The sequence below is a fragment of the Euleptes europaea genome, chromosome 4, assembly GCF_029931775.1.
Source record: "Euleptes europaea isolate rEulEur1 chromosome 4, rEulEur1.hap1, whole genome shotgun sequence".
Taxonomy (NCBI): Eukaryota; Metazoa; Chordata; class Lepidosauria; order Squamata; family Sphaerodactylidae; genus Euleptes; species Euleptes europaea.
The window spans coordinates 4,061,833-4,087,848 of NC_079315.1; the positions used below are offsets into that span (position 1 = coordinate 4,061,833).

Genomic DNA, 26,016 nt, shown 5'->3' on the forward strand with positions numbered 1-26,016 from the left:
GGAGATCCCAAAAAGAAGAGCAGGAAAAAAAAAAAGTGACAAACAGAAAAGGGAGAAAGATTCAACAGGTTAGTTACCATGCAACGGGGAAAGCAACCGCGCTTCCTCAGGAAGACCCTCCCAGCACTGCTCAAGGGCCAGTTGAATCGTTCCCTTGCCGGCTTTCCTGGAGCCGAGCTGCTCGGCAGAGTTCGAACCAGGCTCCGGTGCAGCTGCTGCCGGGGGACGCCGTTCGGCCTGGCTGCTCTTTTCAGTGATTTCCACATGAGAGAGGGCAAGTGACACCAAGGAATCCTCCGCAAGGAGTGCGGAAACCCACCTCTTTGGGGCTTCTCAATCAATAGAAATCTGCCTCGCTATAGGAGTCGGGTGGAGATCTTGGTTGCTATTACCTATGCCCACAGCTAGACGTTTGACCTAGACCAAGGGTCCTCAGCAGGCAGCATGATGGGAAAATAATATTTAGCACATTTTAAACAGCATGTCACCTGCCCTGCTCTTCAGGGAGAGGGACCACCCCTGGATCCAATCATCGTAAAATGCTGGAATTCCATACTGCAACTTTGCCCGAGGTTCTCAGAGGTGGTAAAGTCTGCATCTGGGCTGTAGGACTTCAGACCGGGGGGAGGGGGGAGATGCTCACATAACTAAGTGCTCCACCAACGAAACAAAGTCCCTTCACATATCAGGCTAGGAGTGGATCTCCTGAAAGGTACTTTTAACCTTAAAAACCTGCTGGGGAGGATGTGTGTGATTTGGGGATTAGAGAGGCAGTGTTGCATAGTGGTTAAGAGCAGTGAACTCTAATCTGGTGAACTGGGTTGGTTTCCCCACTCCTCCACATGAAGCCAGTTGGGTGACCTTGGGCCAGTCACCATTCTCTCCAAACTCTCTCAGCCCCACCTACCTCACCAAGGTGCCTGTGTAGGGGGGAGGTGATTGTAAGCCGCTTTGAGACGCCTTTCGGTAGAGAAAAGTGGGGTATAAAAACCAACTCTTCTTCTTGGCAAACAGGATGACCACTATTGATCTAGAATCAGCCACACTGACAGCCAGCGTGGTGTAGGGATTAAGAACGGCAGACTCTAATCTGGAGAGCCAGATTTGACTCCCCACTCCTTCACATGAGCGGCGGACTCTAATCTGGTGAACAGGGTTCGATTCCCCCCCTCCTACACACGAAGCCTGCTGGGTGATCTTGGGCCAGTCACAGTTCTCTCCGAACTCTCTCAGCCCAGCCTACCTCACAGGGTGTCTGTTGGTGGGGAGGGGAAAGGAAGGAGATTGTAAGCCGCTTTGAGTCTCCTTAAAGGTAGAGAAAAGCGGGGTGTAAAAACCAACTCTTCTTAAGTCCCCTCACACTGCTGTGATGGATGAAAAGGACCTGAGTGGGGGAGGTGCAGTCCAAGTCCATAGTCCTGGGGGGGGGGGGTCCGCACCTATTTTGTAGCTCTAGAAGTTTCCAAAAAATTGTGCTCTGTGCAGGCGCAAATCCCAATGTGAATGCACAGATGACCACTCAAAGAACAATCACAGATAAGCAATGCTTATCCCCACCCCCATTTTCTGCCAGGGAACAGGGAAGCGCATGGGTTACTCCCTCCTGAGCGTCTCCGTATCACCTCTCATCCCACCCCCCAACCAATTTTTATGGTTACAGTATGTACCTTTCAGGAGACCCTGAATTTAGGTGAAGGAATTCTTGTTTCTCTGGTGGAATATTTAGTCGCATGTGCCCCTCCCACGGTCTCACATGAAAAGATTAAAATCCTCTCACATGCATGGTCTCGCATGAAGCTGCCTTACACTGACTCAGACCATCAAGGTCAGTATTGTCTACTCAGGCCGGCAGCGGCTTTCCAGGGTCTCAGGCAGGGGTCTTTCACATCACCCACTTGCCTGGTCCCTTTAACTGGAGATGCCGGGGATTGAACCTGGGACCTTCCGCATGCCAAGCTCTTCCACTGAGCCATGGGCCTTCCCGGCAATGAGTCTGAAGTTCTGCAACCCAGACACAGCCTGAAATCATGCTCTGTGCAGGCGCGAAGCCCAGAGCGATGCACAGAGAACATAAAGTGTTTAGTTGCAATACAGGTTCCAGTCTATTCCACCCTACCAGGTCTAACAGCAGCTCAGTGGAGGGGTGGGGACTTATCAAAGCTGAAAGCCACTGTTTGCATTTTATCAGACTAACATTTGCATTCGCAGCCTCCCAGGCAACCCTGACCCCCTTCCCCAGGCCTTGTCCAAACGAAACACCCACCGAAGGGAGCTTTCTATTTTCACGTGACCTATTTTGTTTGCTTCTACAGATTACCCGCAGGCATTTGGTGTGTAGACTAGGTGGCCTGCCACCTCGGGCGTTCCGTGAGGATTTCACCGGATCTTCTTAACCCGGGGCATTTGGAATGTTTGCATGAGGCTCACCAGGAATTAGGTTTTTCTTATTTCTGCTGGCCACTGAGCTCTGACCCCAAACTGTCCGCGCATCCATGGTTTCCCCTCAAAGTACTGGCTTCACACGTAACTTCTACAACTTCCTTTAGAAGGCCAGCAATCGCTCATGCGATATGGAACCTCTGGAGCTGGGAGGGGTGGGGACGGGACACAGTGCAACGGAAAACATTTTTTAAAAAATGTTTATACCACGCAATGCATATTATTGCCTGCCGTGATGGACACATGTGGCAAGTGGTCACACCAGACACATGAACACCTGAAGCTGCCTTATACTTAATCAGACCCTCGGTCCATCAAAGTCAGTATTATCTACTCAGACCAGCAGCGGCTCTCCAGGGTCACAGGCACAGGGTCATAGGTCTTTCACATCACCTGCTTACCTGGTCCCTTTAACTGGAGATGCCGGGGATCGAACCTGGGACCTTCTGCATGCCAAGCAGATGCTCTACCACTGAGCTACGGCCCTTCCCCAGCTCCAGAGTTGTACTGTTGAGCCTGCAAGGAGCATTCCTGGACTCATCTAGCCCAGGGGACCCTTAGAACAAGACCCCCTTGCTCTGATGTCAAGCCTTCGATGTTCCATGTCTGCAGCCACTCCTAGGCATAGACACTGCCCACCACTCTGAGGCTCTACACAGCTCAAGGGGCGGTCAGAGCATCCTCCATTGGAGCGTGTCTGAAGACACCTGGCTACTGTCTGAGCGGAGTTCTTCCGGCTCGTCTTGAATACTGTCTGACACTCATACAAATATTATTCTACCCATTTTGGTCTGCTTATGTGCTGACCCTCGTATACAGTGATAAGACTTCAAAGAAGCCCTGTTATGAACATAGAGTGTAAGAGTTCTCCTTACTGCCAACTCAATTACGAGTCCCCAATACGGGCTAAACGCAAGGAGACTCTGATACGCGAGAATATTTGCGGATATGCTTGTGTGCAGCGATGCCTTGAAGGCTGTTATAGTCCTCAGAAGCTTTTCAGCTTGATAATTCTTATTGCACCACTGAGGAAGGCAGCAGCCAGAATGCATTTGGTGTTCTGTTGTTTGATCATGCCCTTTGCCAAAACAAATATACATCACTTGGTGAACTGCTCAGTATGAACTAGTTTCAGAGAGCAAGTGTATTGGTCTGCAGCGGAACAGGTAGATTTGAGTCCAGTAGCACCTTAGAAGCCAATGAGACTTTTGGGATACGAGCTTTCAAGAGTCTATCGAGGGAGCTTTGACTCTCAAAAGCTTATACCCCCCAAAATCTTGGTCTTTAAGGTGTTACCGCACTCGAATCTACATGCATGAATTAGTCTACCTGCCATACTGGTAAAGGGACTTATTTATAGTAGAGCGATTTTAATGATTTATGTGGTCTACTGGTTATTATTTTGTTGTAATTAATAGATAGTTCAAACTCATTTTAAGCTTTTTTAAAAATGTACAGGTTGAGTATACCTTATCTGGACTGCTTGGGATCAGAAGCGATCCGCATTTCGGATCTTTCCACATTTTGGAATATTTGCATATACATGGTGAGACATCTTGGGGCTGCGACCCAAGTCTAAACACAAAATTCATTTATGTTTTATATTCACTTTAGACACATAGCCTAAATGTAATTTTAAACAATATTTTTAATAATTTTATGTACACTGAACCATCAGAAAGCAAACTGAGGGCCTATGAGTAATGCCTGCATGCCGGCACATAAAGTCTGGTTTTTGGGTCAGTCCGGATATCGGATGTCCGGATAAGGGATACTCAACCTGTGTTATTTAACCCCTTTTGGCTACTTGATTTGTATTCAGGTTTGAGCTTCCGTGGCTCCCCCCTTTTGTTTTTGACATCTGGCTTGCCCGATGGAGGCCTTTGGAATCTCAGCTTCAGGAACCTTCTCGGTTTCTGCTCAGACATCTCGTGGGACAGATGTCAGCAGGAGATCCTGCCGAATCGGGTTGGCCGAAGCTTGTAGGCCCTTGAGAAGGCCAAGCGCAGGCTTCTTCGTAGAGTATTAACATTTAAAGCACACAATTCCACTGTTGTAAAACACCAAGCCATGAAACTCACTGGGCGGCCCTGGGTCAGTCCCCATCTCTCAGCCTAGCCTACCTCACAGGGGTGTTTGTGAGGATAAAAAGGAGAGTTGCTTATACTGCCTTAAGCTCCCAGGAGGAAGGGCAGGTTAAGAAATGCAACAGGTAAGACAGACAGGAGCAGACCCAGAGTCCTCGAGCAGACACCACCATCACAAGCAAGCAATGTAAACCGCTCTTTTAGGGGGGCATTCAGCTATTTAGTTAAGAGAGCAATCTTTTGCCAACAGGTACAGTCAAGCAGTGGTGATCCTCAACCCTTAGTTTCTCTGGTTTTCCAAAAAATTAAGCAGAGAAGAAGCCAGTTTCTTTGGCCAGTAGGCTTTTAAATATGGAAATAATTACTCAAGATGAAACAGCTCTACCGAAACACTGCAGCAACTTCTCCACAGGTAGAAGCCTTGAAAACGGAAATTCAGGTCAAAGCATTTTTAGAAACTGTCAGCCGCGGCTTTGCAGAAAGACAGAAAGACATCAAGGGAGCGGTTTAAATGGCAGGTCAAGAACCCGTGCAACGCAGAGAGGGGTCAGGATCCAAACAAAACACCTTCCCCGCGGGCCTAGGCAACCTCGAGAAGGCTCTTAAAAGCTTCCAGTTGGTGGTAGAGGAGGAAGAGGCGTCCAGGCACAGATCCATCCTGCCTCTACGGAGGGCACAATATTTCCCCACACACCCACACACAAATAATCGTAATTTATATTACACTGTGCCACATGCCAGCATCTCTTTAGAGCAGGGGTCCCCAACACGGCCCACAACGAAAAGGGGAAAAAACAACTCGACCCTAAAACCAGAAGAATTAAGTACCCTACGGTCAAGAGACAGCATGCAAAAAGGGCCAAAATGAATAGTATGTATAAATGATCTTCTGGAAATGTATCTATTTACTACAGTAAAAATCAGCAACTTCTCTAAGGCCCTAATATACGTTCATATGTACAACAAAAATATAGAGGCTATAACACAAATAGACACTAAATAACAACCAAACATTGAGACCAAAAGTGCGATCATAACGCATTTCGGCCATGTGGCCTTCTTCAGTGGTCTGCATACATAAAATACAGAATGCAATTACATAAAAATATGTGCCAGTATATCAATCTTTATGCCGGAGTTTAAAATGGGTGTTTACCAGATATAAAGTAAAACTATGCAGGCTATGCTTTTTCAATTGTAGGCTTCAATTAGGGTTGCCAACCTCCAGGTACCAGCTGGAGATCTCCTGCTGTGACAACTGATTTCCAGCCGATAGAAATCAGTTCACCTGGAGAAAATGGCCGCTTTGGTAATTGGTCTCTATGGCATTGAAGTCCCTCTCCTCCCCAAACCCCGCCCTCCTCAGGCTTCGCCCCAAAAACCTCCCACCGGTGGCGAAGAGGGACCTGGCAACTCAAGCTTCAATAAGTCAGAAAATTTAATTTCTTTTATAAAGCCTCTTGAATTGGGAGATATTGAATTCCTTCCCTGTAATTTTGCAAATAATCAAAGTATCCCAGTCATAAAGATATCCTCAAATCTGAATGCATTCAACAGTATACTGACATATATTTTATGTAATAGCATGCTGTCTCTTGACCTTAGGGTACTTAATTCAAAAAGTCCCCAATATGGCGCCCGCCAAGTCTTCTGCGCAGTAGGGCTTCCGATTTTTCCAACTGCTTCAATGGCTGCCAACACAGCGCAAGGATATTCACTGTGTGACTGAAACTATTTTAAAAACTATCCGCTCACGGTTGAAGAGTTACTATTCATGTTACGCACAACCTCACTCGCTGACATTCTGGGGCCGGCTCCGCCTCCCGCGGCAGCCATTTTGCAGCTGTGCTCGCCTCCGCGCGGCGGAATTCCAAAGGAGCCCACGGGCTCAAAATATTTGGGGACCCCTGCTTCAGAGGCATACGCAGCCTAGCCGCTCCCCTGCAGCCAATCAAGATTTTACGAGAGGTCTTCCTGGAGGTTGCGCTAGGCAAGCGGGACCAGCTTGGAGAGTGGCGGTCTCGGAGAGTCTTCCCAAGCCCCTCGGGGAGGGGGCCGGGTTGCCTCCAGCTTGTTCAAATACCTTACTGGTACACTGTCTAACTGTATTGATTAGCTCCTGGATGACCAGGTCGACACATTTCAGGCAAGGCTCTTTCAGCTTCACCACCTGCTTTTTCACAATGGCCTCAAAGGCCAAGTCTGGTGTGAACAGCCCCGTCCTACAGTCATCCGCACACAGGGGAGAAAAACAAGGGGGGGAACAGAACACACGGTGAAAGGCCGACAATGCTCAAGAAAGCCCTCTCCTCCCCCCTCTGCCAGCCCTCCCCGTCAGAGTCTCTGCCGGTGACTTCGTAGAACCACAGCCCCCGAGGCAATCTAGTCCAACCCCCTGTACACTGCAGGAAATTCACAACTACCTCCCCGCACCACTCGTCCAGTGACCCCTGCTCTTTGCCCAGAGTAAGGCAAAAAACCTCCAGGATCCCTGGCCAGTCTGGCCAGGAGGAAAATTCCTTCCTGAGCCCAAAGTGGCGACCAGCACTACCCTGGGCATGCAGGAAAGGGCCACGAGAGCCGAACCCTGACTCATCTCTTTCTGCCCTCCCTCTTTCTGCCTAAGTTCATGGAATCAGCATGGCTGACAGACAGCCATCTAGCTTCTGCTTAAAAACCTCCAAAGAAGGAGAGCCCACCACCTCCCGAGGAAGCCTGCTCCACTGAGGAACCACTCTGTTAGGAAGTTCTTCCGGATTTTTAGCCGGAAATGTCACAAGGTTCAACTAAATAATTCCACCTAAGGGGCACAACGAGGGCACCATGAAAAAGGGGGTAGCAAGATTTTGCTTGTATCACCAGATTTCTTACTGATCATGTAGAGGTGAGCTCATATCAGGTTCGTCTATTGCGCAAACTGATTGCATGAGGTTTTTGCTTTTATCTTTGACAGCTAATGAGAAACAGTGACAGAAATACTAGATTTATTGCCTTGTAATAGAGATTAAGAGTTAAGTTTGGCCTGACCTTGATCGAAAAATGATAACGACCAGGTGTTAGATGCCTTTTAGAATCCACCTGCTTCTCGTCAATAGTTAAGAACCAATTATTTATCTAAATGATGATCACATGTTTAAGTCAGAAAAGACTTGGCGTTAAGATATGATTGCTGTTTTTCTACATAAATGCATTGATGTGCTTCTCACATCAGATTTCTCTGGATGGAACTCTCAGAAGAGATTGGGTAAAAATTCTGTGTCTGTGTGCGCTTTATAGAATCGTTCCTAAAAGCAGTTTAAACCAACACTCTGAAACCTGGTTTGCTTTACATTTCAGTTATTCATATACAGTTAAGAAATGCTGGGAGATTTTCGGCACTTGTTTCTGCAGTTGCTACAGAGTTGACTTTCATGCGCTTATATCTTCTAGCATCTTGCCTGCTAAAGAGAGGTTTTCTGCCAGGTTTGTTGGCACAAGTTCAAAGAACGGAGCCCACAATGAACTTGTTTGTACCACCAAAAAAGTAAAGGTTGAAAACAACTTTTAATCTAACAAATCCTGGAGACATCTGGGGATAAGAGTTTAAAAAAAAAAATCTCAGAAAGCTAATTAGTTCAGATTCTCTATGTGGACGCAAGAATAAATTATCTGGTTATGGGGAGAGTAAATTATCTGGTTAAGGGGAGAGGAAAACACAGGAATCTCTGCTACAAGAAGGTATTTTGCAATTCAGATCTTGAATTTACAGAAGTTTCTCTTCTTGTTCAGAATAAGACAACCGGCAGGCTGCAAGAAGAAAGGGGCAAGGCTATGGGGGGGGGCAGGCAAAGCCCCCCCACATAACTCGTAAGAACGAAGGGGCACTGAAGAAGAAAGGTGGCGAGAAGAAGAGCTGGGCAGACTGCTCCAGCAACCAGCAATCTGGCATATTATCCCCAACAAGGCAGGATTAACAGGAACGAGTGAACTTCTCATGATACGACAGGACAGCAGAACTTCCCACCTTGTCTCTCAGTCCTGAAAACCTTCATTCCTAGGCAGAGTTCGAGCAGCCCAGGCATTGGGTAAACCAGCCTTTTCCTCAGCTGCATCTCTGCTTCCTGGGGCAAACCAAACAGGAAGATCTTTGGAGTGGCAGGCCATTCAGTCTAGCTGAACTAGGAGCCCTCGTTGGGGCCATGCAGCCCAGTTGTCTTCCCCTCCCCTCCTCGCCTATCTCCCCTTGCATCATTTCCTGCCACTGGAGAGCCAGTGTGGTGTAGTGGTTAAGATCAGTGGTTTTGAGTCGTGGACTCTGGTCTGGAGAACTGGGTTTGATTCTCCACTCCTCCATACGAGTGGCGGACGCTAATCTGGTGAACCGGATTGATTTCCCCGCTTCCCCAAATGAAGCCAGCTGGGTGACCTTGGGCTTGTCACAGCTCTCTCAGCCCCACCTACCTCACAGGGTGTCTGAGGAGAAGGGAAGGTGATTGTAAGCCAGTTTGATTATCTCTTTAAGTGGTAGAGAAAGTCGGCATATATAAACCAACTCTTCTTCCTCTAAAGTGTGCGGCCACAGGAGCAGCGACGGATGACAACCATTCTATTTCCCTGCTTCGGCACACAACTCTTCCTTTCGACTCGGACAGAACAGAGAAGCTACCTGTAGCCAAAGCTTCCCCGGCCTGGTTGCTAGCCAGCCTTTTTCCTTTTCTTTTTCAAGCTCCCATGACCCAAAGGTCTCGAGCAGTAAATGGGGAGCCTTTGTTTAAGGAAAATATGGTGGAGAGAGATATATTTAAGGAAAATATGGTGGAGAGATACTTGGCCATTGCCAATATTGTTCTTGGATCTCCATCCACCAGCAAAAAGGGGACTGTTTTATCTTTTGCTACGGTGGCAGGTAATGTGATTAAAATAGGGGTAATCCATCGATCGCAATAAGAACTGTACTGGGGACATTCCAACATCATATGAAATAGTGTGTCAACTCTCTTCAGATCACATGGGCAAAATCTATTTGAATAAGGTAACTTATCATGTCTTCCATTTAACACCAGTGAAGGAGCGGCATTCAAATGAGAGAGCATAAAAGCTCTGCGGTAACAAGGGACTGTTAGGTTGCTAAAATAAGCAGGGTTCGCAGAGATGGAAGGATATCCCAAACTGGGTAGAACATACTCTCCGAGCACGCATTATAGAGCTGGAATAATCTAATTTTTTAATATAATTCTTGATGGTTAATATAGATTCTCTTTTTTCCATACTTAATGAGGTATCCTTAGATAGACCTAGGTATGATAATTTCTTATCACTTTTTTGCATCCAGCAGGAGCAAAACTGGTCTTGATTTAGTTTGCAGATTAAGGCCATCCTTCTCAGTTGAAAATTATGACCTTTAGTCTATGTTTGAAGGCTTGTAGCTACACTTCAGCTTTGATAGAACCTTGGCTTCATTCTGACCTTAAACTTACTTCAGCGACACGTCTTGGGCTGCCAGCCAGCCGTGGAGGCCAGAGAGGAGTGCCACCCGGCAGTCTCGTCAGCAGAGAACAACCGATAGGCGGCTCTGCCATGTCCCGCTCAACCACTGCCCCAACACTTGCCTGACACCGTGGATGTTTTTGATCGCATAGCTGATTTCTCGTCGCAGGTCCTTCTCATCAAACTCCATCTGAAAGACAGAGACGCCAAGCTGAAGAACCCGAGCAGCAGCACAATCCCTCCCCGCTTGGTTAGAAATGCTGGATTTTTAAATCTGAATAATTTTACTTTGTGTGTGTTAAGTGCTGTCAAGTCGCTTCCGACTCATGGCGACCGTATGAATCAAAGTCCTCTAAAATGTCCTATCCTTAACAGCCTTGCTCAGGTCTTGCAAACTGAGGGCCGTGGCTCCCTTTAAAGAGTCAATCCATCTCTTGTTGGGTCTTCCTCTCTTCCCGCTGCCCTCAACTTTTCCTAGCATGATTGTCTTTTCCAGTGATTCTTGTCTTCTCATAATGTGACCAAAGTACGTTAGCCTCAGTTTAGTCAGTTTAGCTTCTAGGGTCAGTTCGGGCTTGATTTGATCTGTAACCACTGATTTGTTTTTTTGGCAGTCCAGGGTATTCGCATCCAGTGTGGTGTAGTGGTTAAGAGCGGTGGTTTGGAGTGGTGGACTCTGATCTGGAGAACCGGGTTTGATGCCCATTCCCCCACGAGTGGCGGTGGATAATCTGGCAAACTGAATTTGTTTCCCCACTCCTCCACATGAAGCCAGCTGGATGACCTTGGGCTAGTCACACTCTCTCAGCCCCACCTATCTCATAGGGTGTCTGTTGTGGGAAGGGGAAGGGAAGGTGACTGTAAGCTGGTTGGATTCTTAAGTGGTAGAGAAAGTTGGCACATAAAAACCAACACTTCTTCTTCTAACACTCTCCTCCAACACCACATTTTAAAGGAATCTACTTTCTTACTTTACGGTGTGCGTTTTAGAAATTTCTGTCTGAACAGCACCAGAAGCATTAGGTGGCTGTTGTGAAGGGACGTTTGCATTGCTTGTTGCCCCAAAGAAGCTCAGCAGTACTCGGAGGCTGAACTTGGGAAGACTCAATGAGAAATGGCAAACTCCGGCTGAACAGGTTTGCTAAGGCTTGCTAGCCAAGACTAGGCCGCGTGAGACCTCAAGCACCAGCCTCCACAAGGGGCTGCCACCTGCCACCTGGAGACAAACATCCCCCGTCAGATTTACCTTGACCAACTCAAAGGGGAACCTCTCGTGGAAGATGCGGTTGATCCGCGCTCCGCCGGAGAGCTCCAGCGTGTCTACCTGGTCCCCAGAACCTTCGATCCGCTTCTCGAAGTCCACGGCAAACTGCTGGACCATCCTGCCCGGAGAGAAAACGGGACCCGGCTTGACAAGGTTGCTGAAGCCCACTGAGCAAGCGGGCCGACTGAGATTTTTTGTTCCTCAAATAACTTTTGAGCTTTTTAAGATGCTGGTCCCCCAAAAAAGACAACCCTGGGTAACTCAAAGGATGTAATTAGCAGGGAGAATAATAGACTTTGTTAACTGAGAACTCTGCCGCCTAATCCTGGCTGTCCAAATACCGCCCACATAAAAGGATCTTTTTGAGCTGATCGAATCCAGGCTGCGGACAATGTCTGAACATCAACTGTGGAGCAGCGACTAAAAATGCCTTCGGGAACACCAGCTCTCCATCAAAGGTGCTGGTTTTGACCTTTAAAGACTTATACAGTGTGGGACCTTCGTATCTTCGGGACCACCTCTCCTGGTATACCCCCCAAAGGACACTAGGATCGTCCAACAAGAATCTGCCGGTGGTCCCCGGCCCTAATAGCGTACAGCTGTCCTTGACGAGAGCCAGGGCTTTCTCGGCCCTGGCTATGGCCTGGTGGGATGCTATGCCTGGTGCCATCAGGGCCCTGCGGGACCTTAAAGAGTTCTGCAGGGCCTGCAAGACAGAGCTTTTCCGCCACGCCTACAACCGAGGAAGGCCGCAGATGCCATCATTACTGGCCTCCCCCCTCTTCCAATGTGAGTGGAAGGGGTGCCACCAGTATGGGGCCCACAGTTCAGTAAATTTGCGTGCCATCTTTGCTATGGGGTCTGTTATGGGGTTTGAGGCTTTTATTGCAGCTTTTATTGTTTTATTGGATTGTGTGTTATGTTTTAATGATGTTACCTGCCCTGGGCCGGCTTGTTAGGGAGGGCAGGATACAAATTCGATAAATAAATAAATACATACATACATCTCCAAGGACTGTATAAATACATCTTTCTGTCAGCAATGCTGATTCTATGACCTTAGGCAGTTCATGAGAGGGAGGGCATCTTGGCCAACTTCTGGGCATGGAGTAGGGGTCACTGGGTGTGTGTTTGGGGGGGAAGTAGTTGTGAACTTCCTGCATTGTGCAGGGGGAGGGACTATGTCTTTTGGTATGATCCAGCAGGGTTTCCCTTATGCGGAATCGCTTCCGGATTCTCACCACAACAGGCTGCCGTCTCCCCAAAACAAAGAGTGACATTTCGGGCCCTTTAAAGGACATGGGTGTGACCCCCCCCCCAAAAAAAAACATGCACACAAGAAAGGACTGACTTACTGCAACAAGGCTTTGGTTTTCCGCGTCGGGTCATCCGGGCGGAAGTTCTTGTATTCCTCCACCTCTTTCTCTAGGGAAAGCAACTGGCTCTGTAGTTTGCTACGCAGCGAAGGCAGAGTCTCCCGAATATGGTTTGTCAGTTGCTGGGGGGTAAACGGGAGAGGGCCAATTGTCACACGCAGGTAAGCACAAATGAAGCTGCCTTAAACAGAATCATACATTCAGGCCATCACAAGTCTTCACCCCCTGCTGGAAGCCACCAATAGAGGGAGACAGATGAATCTCCCTAGGGCTCTGGGGCCACCACCAAGAAGCCCCTTTCCTGCTGCCTTCCACTTTTCCTAGCCTTATTGTCTTTTCCAGGGGTCTTCTCATTATGTGACCAAAGTACTATAGCCTCGGTTAAGTCATTTTAGCTACTCTCTCCTGTAGCCTTTCATTCTGGTGCAAATTATTTGGGGCAAAGCATTATCAAAAGCTCAAAACATGGGAGCTCTCTTGGGAGCTCTCCATCATTTTCACCACCTTTCCTCTCTCCATTTTCGTTTCCTGTTTCAAGGAGCTCGCCTTTGCTAAGCAGGTTTATTAAGCAGCCCACAGCTGGAGATCCCCAGCAATGCATCTGCTGCCGGAAATTGATGTATTGAAACCAGTAGTGCCAGAAAATTAACATCACTTTGAGAGCCAGCATGGTGTAGTGGTTAAGAGCGGTGGTTTGGAGCGGTGGAGAACTGGGTTTGATTCCCCACTTTTCCATATGACCGGCAGAGGCTAATCTAGTGAACTGAATTTGTTTCCCCACTCCTCCATATGAAAGTCAGCTGGGAGACCTTGGACAAGTTACAGCTCTGTTAGAGCTCTCTCAGCCCCACCTACCTCACAGGATGTCTGCTGTGGGGAGGGGAAGGGAAGGTGACTGTAAGCCAGTTTGAGTCTCTCTTAACTGGTAGAGAAAGTCGGCATATAAAAACCAACCCTTTTTCTTCTACCTGTCTATAGAGCACCGGTCACATGCATTGCCTTCTTTAACCCACACACTTTCTATTGATCACTGGATTTTTCACCCTCTGGTGGAAGCCACCGATAGAGGGAGACAGATGAATCTCCCTAGGGCTCTGGGGCTACCACCAAGAAGGCCCTTTGTCGGGCTGCCGCCCACTTAGCCTCAGGTGGCAGGGGCAACTGAAGCAGGGCCCCCGAAGATGAGCAGAGTGCTTGGGTCACTTTGGCTGAGAGGCTCAGTGTGGTGTAGTGGTTAAGAGCGGTGGTTTGGAGTGGTGGAGTCTGATCTGGAGAATCAGGTTTGATTTCCCACTCCTCCACATGAGCGGCAGACGCTAATCTGGTGAACTGGATTTGTTTCCCCACTCCTAGTCACACTCGCTCAGCCCCACCTACCTCAAATGGTGTCTGTTGTGGGGAGGGGAAGGGAAGGGGATTGTAATCCAGTTTGATTCTTCCTTAAGTGGTAGAGAAAGTCGGCCTATAAAAACCGACTCTTCTTCTTCTTCACCTCCTCTCCAAGCATCTGAGGGAAGGGCTCGCCCTGCTGTTCAGCTAAGCACAAACAAAGATGCAGGCAGGCAGAGAGAGGCTGCCCCACCACCACCTACCTGGTTGAGGACCTTCTGCAAATGGGGAGTTCCCATGCGGTCGGCCATGTGTCTGTAAGCAGGGTGGGAAAGGAAGAACTTGCGCTCAGCGGCCAGAGCGGCCCGGATGTCCTTCTTGCCATCGATGTCCTTCTGGCTCCGGTTCACAACTCCGATGTAGCCTGCGAGGGGACAGCTCCAAAGGTTAGTTTTGGCTTGACGCTTCTGCCCTGCCACCCCCTCACGCACGTTCCCCCCTCCCCGGCATCAACTCTAACGACAGCAGCAGTTCTGGAGGCCTCAGTTCAAAAAGGACATGTGCATGGAGGAGAGGGTTATTCATGGCTACTAGTAAAAATGGATACCAGTCATGATGCATACCTATTCTCTCCAGGATCAGAGGAGCATGCCCCTTATATGAGGTGCTGTGGAACACAGGCAGGATAATGCTGCTGCAGTCGTCTTTTTTGTGGGCTTCCTGGAGGGACCTGGTTGGCCACTGTGTGAACAGACTGCTAGACTGGATGGGCCTTGGTCTGATCCAGCAGGGCCTTTCTTATGTTCTTATGACAATAGGGAACAGATTTCTTTACGGATGACTACTTTCACTTCCTCTAACACCCAACTGAGAACACCGTAAATGAACACTGCATGACAGCTGGGAACCATCTAACTGAACCCACGTACTCACTTCCATTCAAACATGACTTCTGTGAAATGCAAAACCATGAATCTGCCTGCTGCCACCAGACTGAGTTCATTCAACAGAACAGCGAGAATAGATTTCTACCTCGCCGCAGAGGTAAGAGCTTGTTTTCCAGGACATCTCTGGCATCGGTGCCTTCATCCATCAGGTCTAGCTTGGTCATCACCCCGATCGTCCTTAGCCCTAAGAGAGAAACAGAACTGCTAAGCCGGGGACACTGTCTAGCACAGGCATAGAATATATCACAACAGACTTTGCTAAACTCACATTTCTAGGCATCTCAACGTGACTGAGCAGGGTCTTCTCAAATTGGCAGACTTTTTGATTCTTCGAACTACTTTACGATACTGGGCAGAATTAAAGATTAGGGCTGGAATTATTCTATGGCATACTGCTTTGTTTTTCAAAGTTCCAGCCGTCTTAACTGGGAGCCAGTGTCCAACTGAGAGCCAGTGTGGTGTAGTGGTTAGGAGCAGTTGACTCTAATCTGGAGAACCGAGTTTGATTCCCCACTCCTCCACAAGTGGCAGACTAATCTGGTGAACTAGGTTTGTTTCCCCACTCCTCCAGATGAGCAGCAGACTCTAATCTAAAGAACCAGGGTTCACCACTCCTCCTCATGAGGGGTGGACTCTAATCTGGTGAACCGGGTTCGATTCCCCACTCCTCCACATGAAGCCTGCTTGGGTGACCTTGGGCTAGTCACAGCTCTCTCCGAACTCTCTCAGCCCCACCTACCTCACAAGATGTCTGTTGTGGGGAGAGGAAGGGAAGGAGATTGTAAGCCGATTTGATTCTCCTTAAAAGGCAGAAAGAGTCGGTGTATAAAACCAACTCTGCTTAATCTTATGACTTCACTATGACTTTATGTTAACATTTCAGAACCAGCATGGGGTAATGGCTGGAGAGTCAGACTAGCATCTGGGAGACCCAGGTTCGAGTCCCACACTCTGCCACGGAAGTTTGCTGGGTGACCTCGCGCCATTCACATCCTCTCAGCCTAAACTACCTCACCGGGTTGTTGTGAGGATAAAATGGGAGAGGAGAATGATGTAAGCCACCCTGGATCCCCGTTGGGGAGAAAGGTAAGGTATAAATTAAGTAAATAAACTGGTTTCCCAGGGCGGGCTGTGGCTCAGTGGTAGAGCATCTGCTTGGCATGCAGAAGGTCCCAGGTTCAATCCCCGGCATCTCCACTTAAAGGGACCAGGCAAGTAGGTGATGTGAAAGACCTCTGCCTGAGACTCTGGAGAGCTGCGGCCAGTCTGAGTAGACAATACTGACTTGGATGGACCAAGGGCCTGATTCAGTATAAGGCAGCTTCATGTGTTCATGTGACCCACGAGAAAATTCTCCTTTGAGCCCTTGACACATAGGATCTCTCCATCGAGGAGTAGCCAGGAAGGCTGTTGAGAGCGATATCTGGGGGTCCCGTCTGACTCTGGCACGGAACTCAGCTGGTGCGGCAGGTGAAAGGAAAAGACCCCCTTTACCTTGTGGGTCAACTTCTTTGGCCATTTTGAGAGCGTCCGAGTTGGCCAAGTCCATGTTCGCCGGAGTCACCGCGAGAATCAAGCTGCTCTCTCGGCTAATGAACTGCAAAATCATATCTTTGATCTGGTATTCGATGTCTTGCGGCTGGTCTCCTACTGGCACCTTAGTGATACCCGGGAGGTCAATCAAAGTTAAATTCAACACTGTAAAGAAAATGAGCAAAAAAGTATAAGAATCTCCAGCAGAAAAGAAGAACACGCTTTGTCTCAAAGTTGCCAGTTCTGGGATTCAGGGAGCTCTGAACAGCATTTCCACACAAGGAGAGGAGCTTCACAGCCACTGAAGGGAAATCTACCCCGGCACCCATGGAGGGCTGGCATCAGCTTATCCTTGGGTGGGGCTGTGCCAGGGCCCAAGGTTTCAGAAGGGGCTGTGGCTCAGTTTATAGAGCATCTGCTTGGCATCCAAAAGATCCCAGGTTCAATCCCCGGCATCTCCAGTTACAGGGACCAGGCAGATAGGTGATGTGAAAGACCTCAGCCTGAGACCCTGGAGAGCCACTGCCAGTCTGAGTAGACAATACTGACTTTGATGGACCAAGGGTCTGATTCAGTATAAGGCAGCTGCTTCATGTGTTCATGCGCATGAGGCCGGTGTTGCTTTCTGATAAGATACCACCTCTCCCAAAACACTTTCAATAATTCTGATAAATTTCCGGTTAGGAAGCTCCTCTTGGAGGAAAATCCCCACCAAATTAGTGAGGTCGCCAAATTCTGTGCAGCAATCTATAAACTTCGTCAAAGTCTTTTACGATAAAATCCAAAGAAATTACGAAAAACGAAGAAGAGAAAGGGGAAAAAAAGAAAAAAAATTCTTTTTTTTTAAATATGTGTCAAAATGTTCATTTTTTACCTAACTGTAAATTATTTTAATTATATAAACTCTTTCAATTTCATATGACATAACTTTTAAATAATATCAACGTACCCGTGGTAACATTGCTGTTATGTTCTTAATCTTTATTGGCGCAATGCCACAATAAATGTACTACTACTACTACACTTTCAATAATCCCATGACCCTCAAAAGCCAACGCCTGCTTCCAGAGGCCCAGACACAACGCAAAAACACGCTGCTAGCGGTCGGACCCCTCCTCCCGTTAAGGGCAAGGGTAGCAACACTTACCATGAGGTGAATATACCCTTAGGTTAATGGGAATGGGAGAGATGCCTTTGTTGGTTCCCGTGGCCCTGTCAGTCTCCGCTTCGATCTCCTGCCGAACTTCATCAAAATCTGTAAACTTCTTGGACTTGCAGTGCAAAAATTCTGCATATTCTGCAAAGAGGAAACAAATGTTGATGTGAGATGAAAGAACGCGGGCTTTTAAGACACAGACGTTAATTCTGATGGCCAGATCTGTGGCCGAACGCATTTTACTCTGCAAACTACGACTTGACGAAATGCTCACATGGAAAGAGTACTGAAGCTCAAGCAAAAAAACAAACAAACTCCTCGGCCTCTAACCAAGACCGGGAAGGACTGTGGCTCAGTGGCAGAGCATCTGCTTGGAATGCAGAAGGTCCCAGGTTCAATCCCCAGCTTCTCCAGTCAAAGAGACCAGGCAAGTGGGTGATGTGAAAGACCTCTGCCTGAGACCCCGGAGAGCCACTGCCGGTCAGAGTAGACAATACTGACTTTGATGGACCAAGGGTCTGATTCAGTATAAGGCAGCTTCATGTGTTCAAATATATCCCTGCATTGCAAGCGAAAGACTTTTAACACCTCTTTGTGTTTCTAAATCTTAAGGCAAACAGTATGATCCAAGGGAAAGGCAATCTGGTGCAGGCACAGAGCTGCAAAAGCAGCCTTTCTGGATCCAGATTTTGCGACATGCCAGGCAACTATTTACAGAACCCTACAAAGAAGATGTCGTGAACAAGGAACCTGAACTCCTGCTAGCTGAAAAACTCAGGCGTTAACTTTGTTTTTTCCAATGCTGAGAAATGCAACAACAGACTGATAAACTTTGCAGTTTGGGGCTTTATCTGCTTATTACGGCGGGGTCGTGGCTGAGTGGAAGAGCCTCTGCTTGGCATGCAGAAATTCCCAGGTTCAATCCCTGGCATCTCCACTTTAAAATGACCAGGCAGAAAGGGGTGGAAAAGACCTCTCCTGGAAATCCTAGAGAGCCACTGGCCAGTCTGAGTAGACAATACAGACCAAAGGTCTGATTCAGTATAAGGCAGCTTTGTGTGTTCTTGTGCTGGTTTTCCCTGCAGTTCTCTGGGGAGGGGCTAAGACTCAGTGGTAGAGCGCCTACTTAGCATGCAGAAGGTCCCAGGTTCAATCCCCGGCATCTCCAGTTAAAGGGACTAGGCAAGTAGGTGATGCAAAAGACCTCCACCTGAGACCCTGGAGAGCCGCTGCCGATCTGAGTAGACAATACTGACTTTGATGGACCAAGAGTCTGATTCACTATAAGGCAGCTTCATGTGTTTATGGGCTTAAACATATTATCTTAAATACCATGAAAAATCCACACACCTGTTTTAGAGAAGATAAGTTGAAGGATGAGAGGTCGCCGGGTGACAATTCCAGAACCGCGAGGCAGGAAGTCCCTGGAACGATTTAAAAAACAAAACAAAATAGTTTTATTTCAATACTTAAACAGGGAATGGTCATGAAGATTATAAACACGTTTTAAATCTCGCTGCATACATGACCTATTGCAAGCAGGAAGAGAGTGCCCGCCCTGCCCAAACATCCCGCTCATTGGTAACCAAATGGACTGCAGAGTTGGCACATCTTAGAAGGGCACAGCAAAGAAGAAAAGGTAACCACTGTGCGTTTAATGGATTGGTTGCACAGAATGTAACTTGCACAGTTCTGATGCCCAGAGTTCAATTTAAAACTCCTCGTGAAGACTGAATTTCGGCTGGAAGCCGGTCCAACCTAGGACTGACAATGGTTGATATACAGATTGTGACTACAATTTTCTATTATCTTTCAACCACATCTATCTCTTGGGCCCCTTTTCAATAAGAAGAAGAGTTGGTTTTTAAACCCCGTATTTCTCTACCGAAAGGAGTCTCAAAGCAGCTTACAATCATCTTCCTCTCCTTGTGAGGTAGGTGGGGCTGAGAGTTTGGAGAGAACTGCAACTAGCCCAAGGTCACCCAGCAGAGGCTTCATGTGGAGGAGTGGGGAAACCAATCTGGTTCGCCAGATTAGAGTCTGGCGCTCACGTGGAGGAACGGGGAATCAAATCTGATTCTCCAGATCAGAGTCCACCAATCCCAACCCTGACACCACGCTGTAGAGGGTCTGCTAGAACGAGAGGCCCTCCAGGTTTCTCGAGTAGAACTCTCCTAAACGAAATCTCCCTTTTGAACTCCCTCCCCCCGCAAAGTTAATTCCATGCGCCTTTTCCTCAGCCAACATAAAGAATTACACATCAATCAATATCAAGCAGCAAGCAGTATTTCCTGCATTATGCAGAGATAAATCCATATTTGCCAGCAAATTTCCCGTCTTCCAATGAGCATGTTACCCATGCTGATCTGGAGAACCAGGTTTGATTCCCCACTCCTCCACATTAGCAGAGGCTAATATGGTGGATTTGTTTCCCTGCTCCTACACACAAGCCCAGCTGGGTGACCTTGGGCCAGTCACAGCTCTCTCAGCCCCACCCCCCTCACAGGGTGTCTGTTGTGGAGAGAGGAAGGGAAGATGATTGTAAGCCGGTTTGAGTCTCCCTTAAGTGGTAGAGAAAGTCGGCATATAAAAACCAGCTCTTCTTCGTCTTCTTCCCCAGTGCCCGCCCTTACAAGCCATGTGAATGAATGGCTTTTCGTTTTTAGGCACGCACTTCAGTGTGATCAAGCAACAAAAAAAGCTAGTGCAATCTTGGGGTGCATCAACAGAAGCATAACATCCAAATTGCAAGTTGTCATAGTTCCACTGGACATTACATTGGTCAGGCCGCACCTGGAGTATTGTGTGCAGTTCTGGAGGCCTCACTTCACAAAGGATGTGGACAGAACCAAGTGGGTGCATAGGAGGGCAACGAGGATGATGAGGGGCCTGGAGACCGAGCCCTATAAGGAAAGGCTGAGGGAGCTGGGAATGTTTAGGCTGGAGAAGAGGAGGTTGAGGGGGGACATGATTGCTCTCTTGAAGTATCTGAAGGGCTTTCACTTAGTGGAGGGCAGGGAGCTGTTCCTGTTGGCAGCAGAGGAGAGGACTCGCAATAATGGGTTTAAATCAGGGGTGGGGAACCTCAGGCCCGGGGGCCGTATGCGGCCCCTGAGGACATTTTTTGTGGCCCTCGGGAGCTCCGGGGCCCTGCTGCAGAGGCGGGGCGCAGGGCGACCCTCCCAGAGGGTGTTCCTGGTGCCACGGCTTACAGCATCGCTGCGGCGCCCTTTGAACCTCCTCTCACCGACTGTCAGCTGTTGAGCAGCGAGAGGGAGGGGGAAAGAAGCTGGTGGCTCCCGGCAGCAGAGCATGCATGCAGGAGCCGATCGGGCTTCGGGGGGGGGGCCTTTTGTGGACTCTGGGGAGGAAAGGGCATGGAGACGGGCCCGGTCGCGCGGGGCTCAGTGCGCCGCCGGGTATGTGTGTGGGCAGGGGAGGCTGGGGCCCCGTCGTGCAGGGCCAGCAGGTGTGTGTGTGGGGGAAGGCTTTTCTCTCTTTTCTTCCTCTTTTTCTGTCACTCTTTCTCCCTCTTTTTCAGTCTTTTTCTTTGTCTCCCTCCGTCCTTTTCTTTGTCTCCCTCCGTCCTTTTCTTTCTTTCTCCCTCTCTCTCCATTTCTTTCTCCCTTTCTCTCCCTTTCTCCCTCCCTCCCTTTTTCTCTTTCTCTGTTTTCCTTCCTCCCTTGCCGATTGACTGTGGGCTGCGCCCCCCTGGCACCTCGTTTGCTCGGGCACACTGATGGCTGCCCTTCCGCTTGGGAGGGGAGAGTGGGGGCACCCTCAGGCCTTCTCTGTGTGGCCTCCCCTGGGGTTGCCAACCTCCAGGTGGTGGCTGGAGACCTGGCAACCCTAGCCTCTTCCCCCCCCCCACCGGGAGATCTACACCTGGTATGGCCCCTGAATGATGTCATAAATGTGCAAATGGCCCTTGGCAGGAAAAAGGTTCCCCACCCCTGCTCTAGGGTGATCCTGCATTGAGCAGGAGGTTGGACTAGATGGCCTGTATGGCCCCTTCCAACTCCATGATTCTATAGTTCAATTAACCATTCATTTACAGAAGAATTCTACAGAATTATTTACAGCCCATCTTTCTCACTGAGAGTCAAGACAGATTACAGAATGTAAAAATAATGCGATCAGACAGTATAAGACAACCGGTGAACAATATAATAGGGCAAGGATTAAAGAATTAGGGGAGAAACGCGAGCAACACACTTCCCAAGGCAAGATATAGCATAAACAATACAGAACAGAATTAAAAGGAAGCCATCGAAATCCAGCAGTAGGAGACTGGACCACCCTAGTAGGAGCCCGCCCCTATGCAGTTGAAGAGCCCCTACAAGTCTAAACCGCAACAGGTAACTCAATATGTGCATTACATTTAAGCTACAGGCAGCTCCCTGTTCTCAGATCATCCCTCCCATTCCTATCCAAATCAAGAGTATGCCTGGCCCAAAAATAGAACAGAACCACGATGGTTAAGGTGGCATGGATGCTGAGGCACCCCTCCAGATCCACCCCTCAGCCTCCAAGGTAACCACGCCAGGAGACCCTAATAACATCACCACCTCTGCCATCTTTACACAAGACGTTGTTAAATTGTGGAACTTCCTGCCCCAGGATGTGGTGATGGCTACTGACTTGGAAAGCTTTAAGAAGGGAGTGGACATGTTCATGGAGGAGAGAGCTATTCACGGCTACTAGTCAAAATGGCTACTAGTCATGATGCATACGTACTCTTCTCCAACATCAGAGGAAAATGCCTATTATATTAGGTGCTGTGGAAGACAGGCAGGATAATAATGCTGCTGCAGCTGTCTTCCTTGCGGGCTTCATAGAGGGACCTGGTTGGCCACTGTGTGAACAGACTGCTGGACTTGATGGGCCTGGGTCTGATCCAGCATGGCTTTTTCTTATGTTCTTATGACTGTTGGAAGTACACTCAAAGCGAGCCCCACCTACCTCACAGGGTGTCTGTTGTGGGGAGGGGAAGGCGACTGTAAACTGGTTTGAATCTCCCTTAAGTGGTAGAGGAAGTCGGCATATAAAAACCAACTCTTCTTCTAATGCTGATCTCTTTTGTGTTCCGTTACAGGAACACACCAGGAGTCTCGAACACAACCTCCCAGATCCGCTGACAGAAACTGCCGTTGCCGATCAATCCATCTAAGCCGTCACTGATTCATCTGTCAATTAAAATTCGCAGCCCGAGCGGTGATACAACAGAGGCCCTTTGGCAATTGGCTGAAGGACGTAAACAGGAAGTATGAATCAGCGGACGGGGATGGGAGCGGGATCTCCTTTTCATCATTATTCTGGCGCAGCGCAATTAAGCCTCAGACAGAACTGGTGGACTATTGCAACCGAGGTCAAACTTGATTTGGTAATGTGTGAGAATGCAGGAACGCATCCTGCCTGAAACAGAGCTGGTAGACACTTTGCACAGGGGCTATTTAATGGAGGTGGAAACAATAAAAAATACATTTATTTTATTATATATTGTGCACAATTATATTTAAAGACACAGGGCCTAAAATAAGGCTTCCTAAAAAGCCTGATCTCGTCAGATCTCAGAAGCTAAGCAGGGTCAGCCCTGGTTAGTATTTGGATGGGAGACCACCAAGGAATACCAGGGTTGCTGTGCAGAGGAAGGCACTGGCAAACCACCTCTGTTAGTCTCTTGCCTTGAAAACCCCAAAAGGGGTTACCATAAGTCGGCTGCGACTTGACGGCACTTTACACACACAAAAAAAAGTACAGAAATGTTTACAAATATTACCAACACATAATACGGTTGATGTTAGTACGTACAATGACCAAAATATAATTGTGCACAATATATAATAAAATATACTAAAATACATGTTTTTGTTTTTTTTAGTGGAGTGTTTAGCTCAACCCCTTTGGTTTCCTCTAACTTTTAGGTTGCGTTTCTCCCCCCCCCCCCATTTTTTTTTCTTCAGTCGGAAACAAACACCGATTTTGCAAAGTTGTAAGAAAATCGGAAATCCCTAAACATAACCCAAAAGCTTCATCACATGAACACATGAAGCTGCCTTATACTGAATCAGACCTTTGGTCCATCAAAGTCAGTATTGTCTACTCAGACCAGCAGCGGCTCTCCGGGGTCTCAGACAGGGGTCTTTCACACTACCTACTTGCCTACTCCCTTTAAGTGGAGATGCCGGGGATTGAACCTGGGACCTTCTGCATGCCAAGCAGATGCTGTATCACTGCGCTATGGCCCTTCCCCATCGGCACACGCTTGCAGTGCATTCCTAAGGAGAGTTACTCCAGCCTAAGCCCATTCATTCCAATGGGCTTAGACTGGAGTAACTCTCCTTAGGAATGCGCTGTTGGCCTGTTCAAGCATACTTATTTTTAACACCTACCATACCTTTCTGCCAAGAGGGCCTTGGAGAAAGTTCGCAAAATTAATACCTAACAGGACACTTAACATTCAACATTAATTAAGTTTAATGCTCGTAGTCAAAAGCCAAAGAAAGAAGCGAAACGAACACCCCTAGATCTAGACCTGGGATCCCTAACGTGGTGCCCATGGGCGCCATGGCACTCAACCACACCTTTCCTGCAGCAGCCATTTTGTGGCTGCATCCACCACATTGTGTCATAGGGCGAAAACGCACGGTCGCTTTAGCCTCCTTTATTTCCTGTTTCAGCCAGGATCGAACGCAGGCTGAATCCTGGCTGAAACAGGGAATAAAGGAGGCTAAAGTGACCGTCTGTTTTCGTCTATAATTCCAAAGGTGCCTGCAGGCACGAAAAGGTTGGGGACCCCAATCTATTTTTTTCTATATTGGGGGGGTGTCCATAAGGAAAAAAGGAGGAATATCAGCAATACAATTTAAAAGTCAGAAAGTTAAAAAAAGGCAAGCCAAACAGATTACATTGCCATGCTGTTCAACGCAGTTGTGCAATCGAAAGAGCTACCCAAATTGCAAGAAATAATTTTAATATTACTAATCATACGACCAAAAACTAATTGCCTTATTAAACATATTGAGCATATTTAGTGTCTATACAGTCAGGATAGTTATCCAAATATGAAATTAAATGGGGTTTCAGTACAGTTAATTAGCAAATACTCTCTTATTTTTGTTAACTATAATTAAACCCAAGAACCAATGGATTGAAATTAAATAAAAAGAGTTTCTGTCTAGACATTAGGAAGAATTTTCTAACAGTTAGAGCGGTTCCTCAGTGGAACAGGCTTCCTCGGGAGGTGGTGAGCTCTCCTTCCCTGGAGGTTTTTAAGCACAGGCTAGATGGCCATCTGTCAGCAATGCTGATTCTATTACCTTAGACAGATCAAGAGAGGGAGGGTTCCTTGGCCATCTTCTGGGAATGCAGTAGGAGTCACTGGCGGTGTTGGGGGGGAGGTAGTTCGGAATTTCCTGCATTGTGCAGGGGGTTGGACTAGATGACCCTAGTGGTCCCTTCCAACTCTATGTGGTAGTGGATAGCTCAATGAAGATTTCAACCCAGTGTGCGGCTGCTGTAAAAAAGGCAAATTCCATGCTGGCCATAATTAGACGAGGGAGAGAGAATAAAAGTGCTGATATCATACTGCCCTTGTACAAATCTATGGTGAGACCACACTTGGAATACTGTGTACAGTTCTGGTCACCACACCTAAAAAAGGATATTACAGAGCTTGAGAAGGTGCAGAAAAGAGCAACCAAAATGATTAGGGGACTAGAGCAACTGTCCTATGGGGAGCGGTTAAGACGCTTAGGGCTGTTTAGCTTGGAAAGAAGGCGGCTGAGGGGAGACATGATAGAGGTCTATAAAATTATGCATGGTTTAGAGACTGGACAGGGAGAAGTTTTTCTCCCTCTCCCATAATACTAGAACACGGGGTCATCTGCTAAAGCTGGAGGGTGAGAGATTCAAAACAGATAAAAGGAAGTATTTTTTCACACAACACATAGATAAATTGTGGAACTCCCTGCCCCAAGATGTGGTGATGGCTACCAGCTTGGAGGGCTTTTAGAGGGGAGGGGACATATTCATGGAGGAGAGGGGTATTCATGGCTGTTAGAATGGATACTAGTCATGCTGCATTCCTATTCTCTCTAGTATCAGAGGAGCATGCCTATTATTTTGGATGCGGTGGAACACAGGCAGGATGGTGCTGCTGCAGTCGTCTTGCCTGTGGGCTTCCTAGAGGCACCTGGTTGGCCACTGTGTGAATGGACGTGATGGGCCTTGGTCTGATCCAGCAGCGCCTTTCTTATGTTCTTATGATACCTCAACATATTGATAAAATAATTTCTGTCTTTCATTAAACTGCTCACGGTTCGTATCACTGTTTACCATATTGGTCATTTTAGCCATAATAGCATATTCTATTAATTTTTCTTTCCATTCTTCTATATCCGGAAGGAGCATCTGTTTG

The 26,016-nt window shown here is 47.8% G+C and overlaps 1 protein-coding gene across 4 annotated transcripts in view; it reads right to left on the reverse strand.

The window, feature by feature from the left end:
* DNM2 (dynamin 2) overlaps positions 1-26,016 on the reverse strand; it is an 80,201-nt gene that overhangs the window by 31,098 nt on the left and 23,087 nt on the right. For 2 of the 4 annotated variants that reach the window (XM_056847892.1, XM_056847890.1), the window contains exons 2-10: positions 18,948-19,021; positions 17,589-17,738; positions 16,403-16,606; positions 14,994-15,092; positions 14,225-14,385; positions 12,612-12,754; positions 11,239-11,374; positions 10,115-10,182; positions 6,610-6,748 (exon numbers count right to left, since the gene is read on the reverse strand). In XM_056847892.1, the coding sequence (XP_056703870.1) occupies positions 6,610-6,748; positions 10,115-10,182; positions 11,239-11,374; positions 12,612-12,754; positions 14,225-14,385; positions 14,994-15,092; positions 16,403-16,606; positions 17,589-17,738; positions 18,948-19,021 (1,174 nt within the window). The remainder of the gene's footprint in view (positions 1-6,609; positions 6,749-10,114; positions 10,183-11,238; positions 11,375-12,611; positions 12,755-14,224; positions 14,386-14,993; positions 15,093-16,402; positions 16,607-17,588; positions 17,739-18,947; positions 19,022-26,016) is intronic. The other 2 variants (XM_056847895.1, XM_056847891.1) reach the window with 1 other exon arrangement.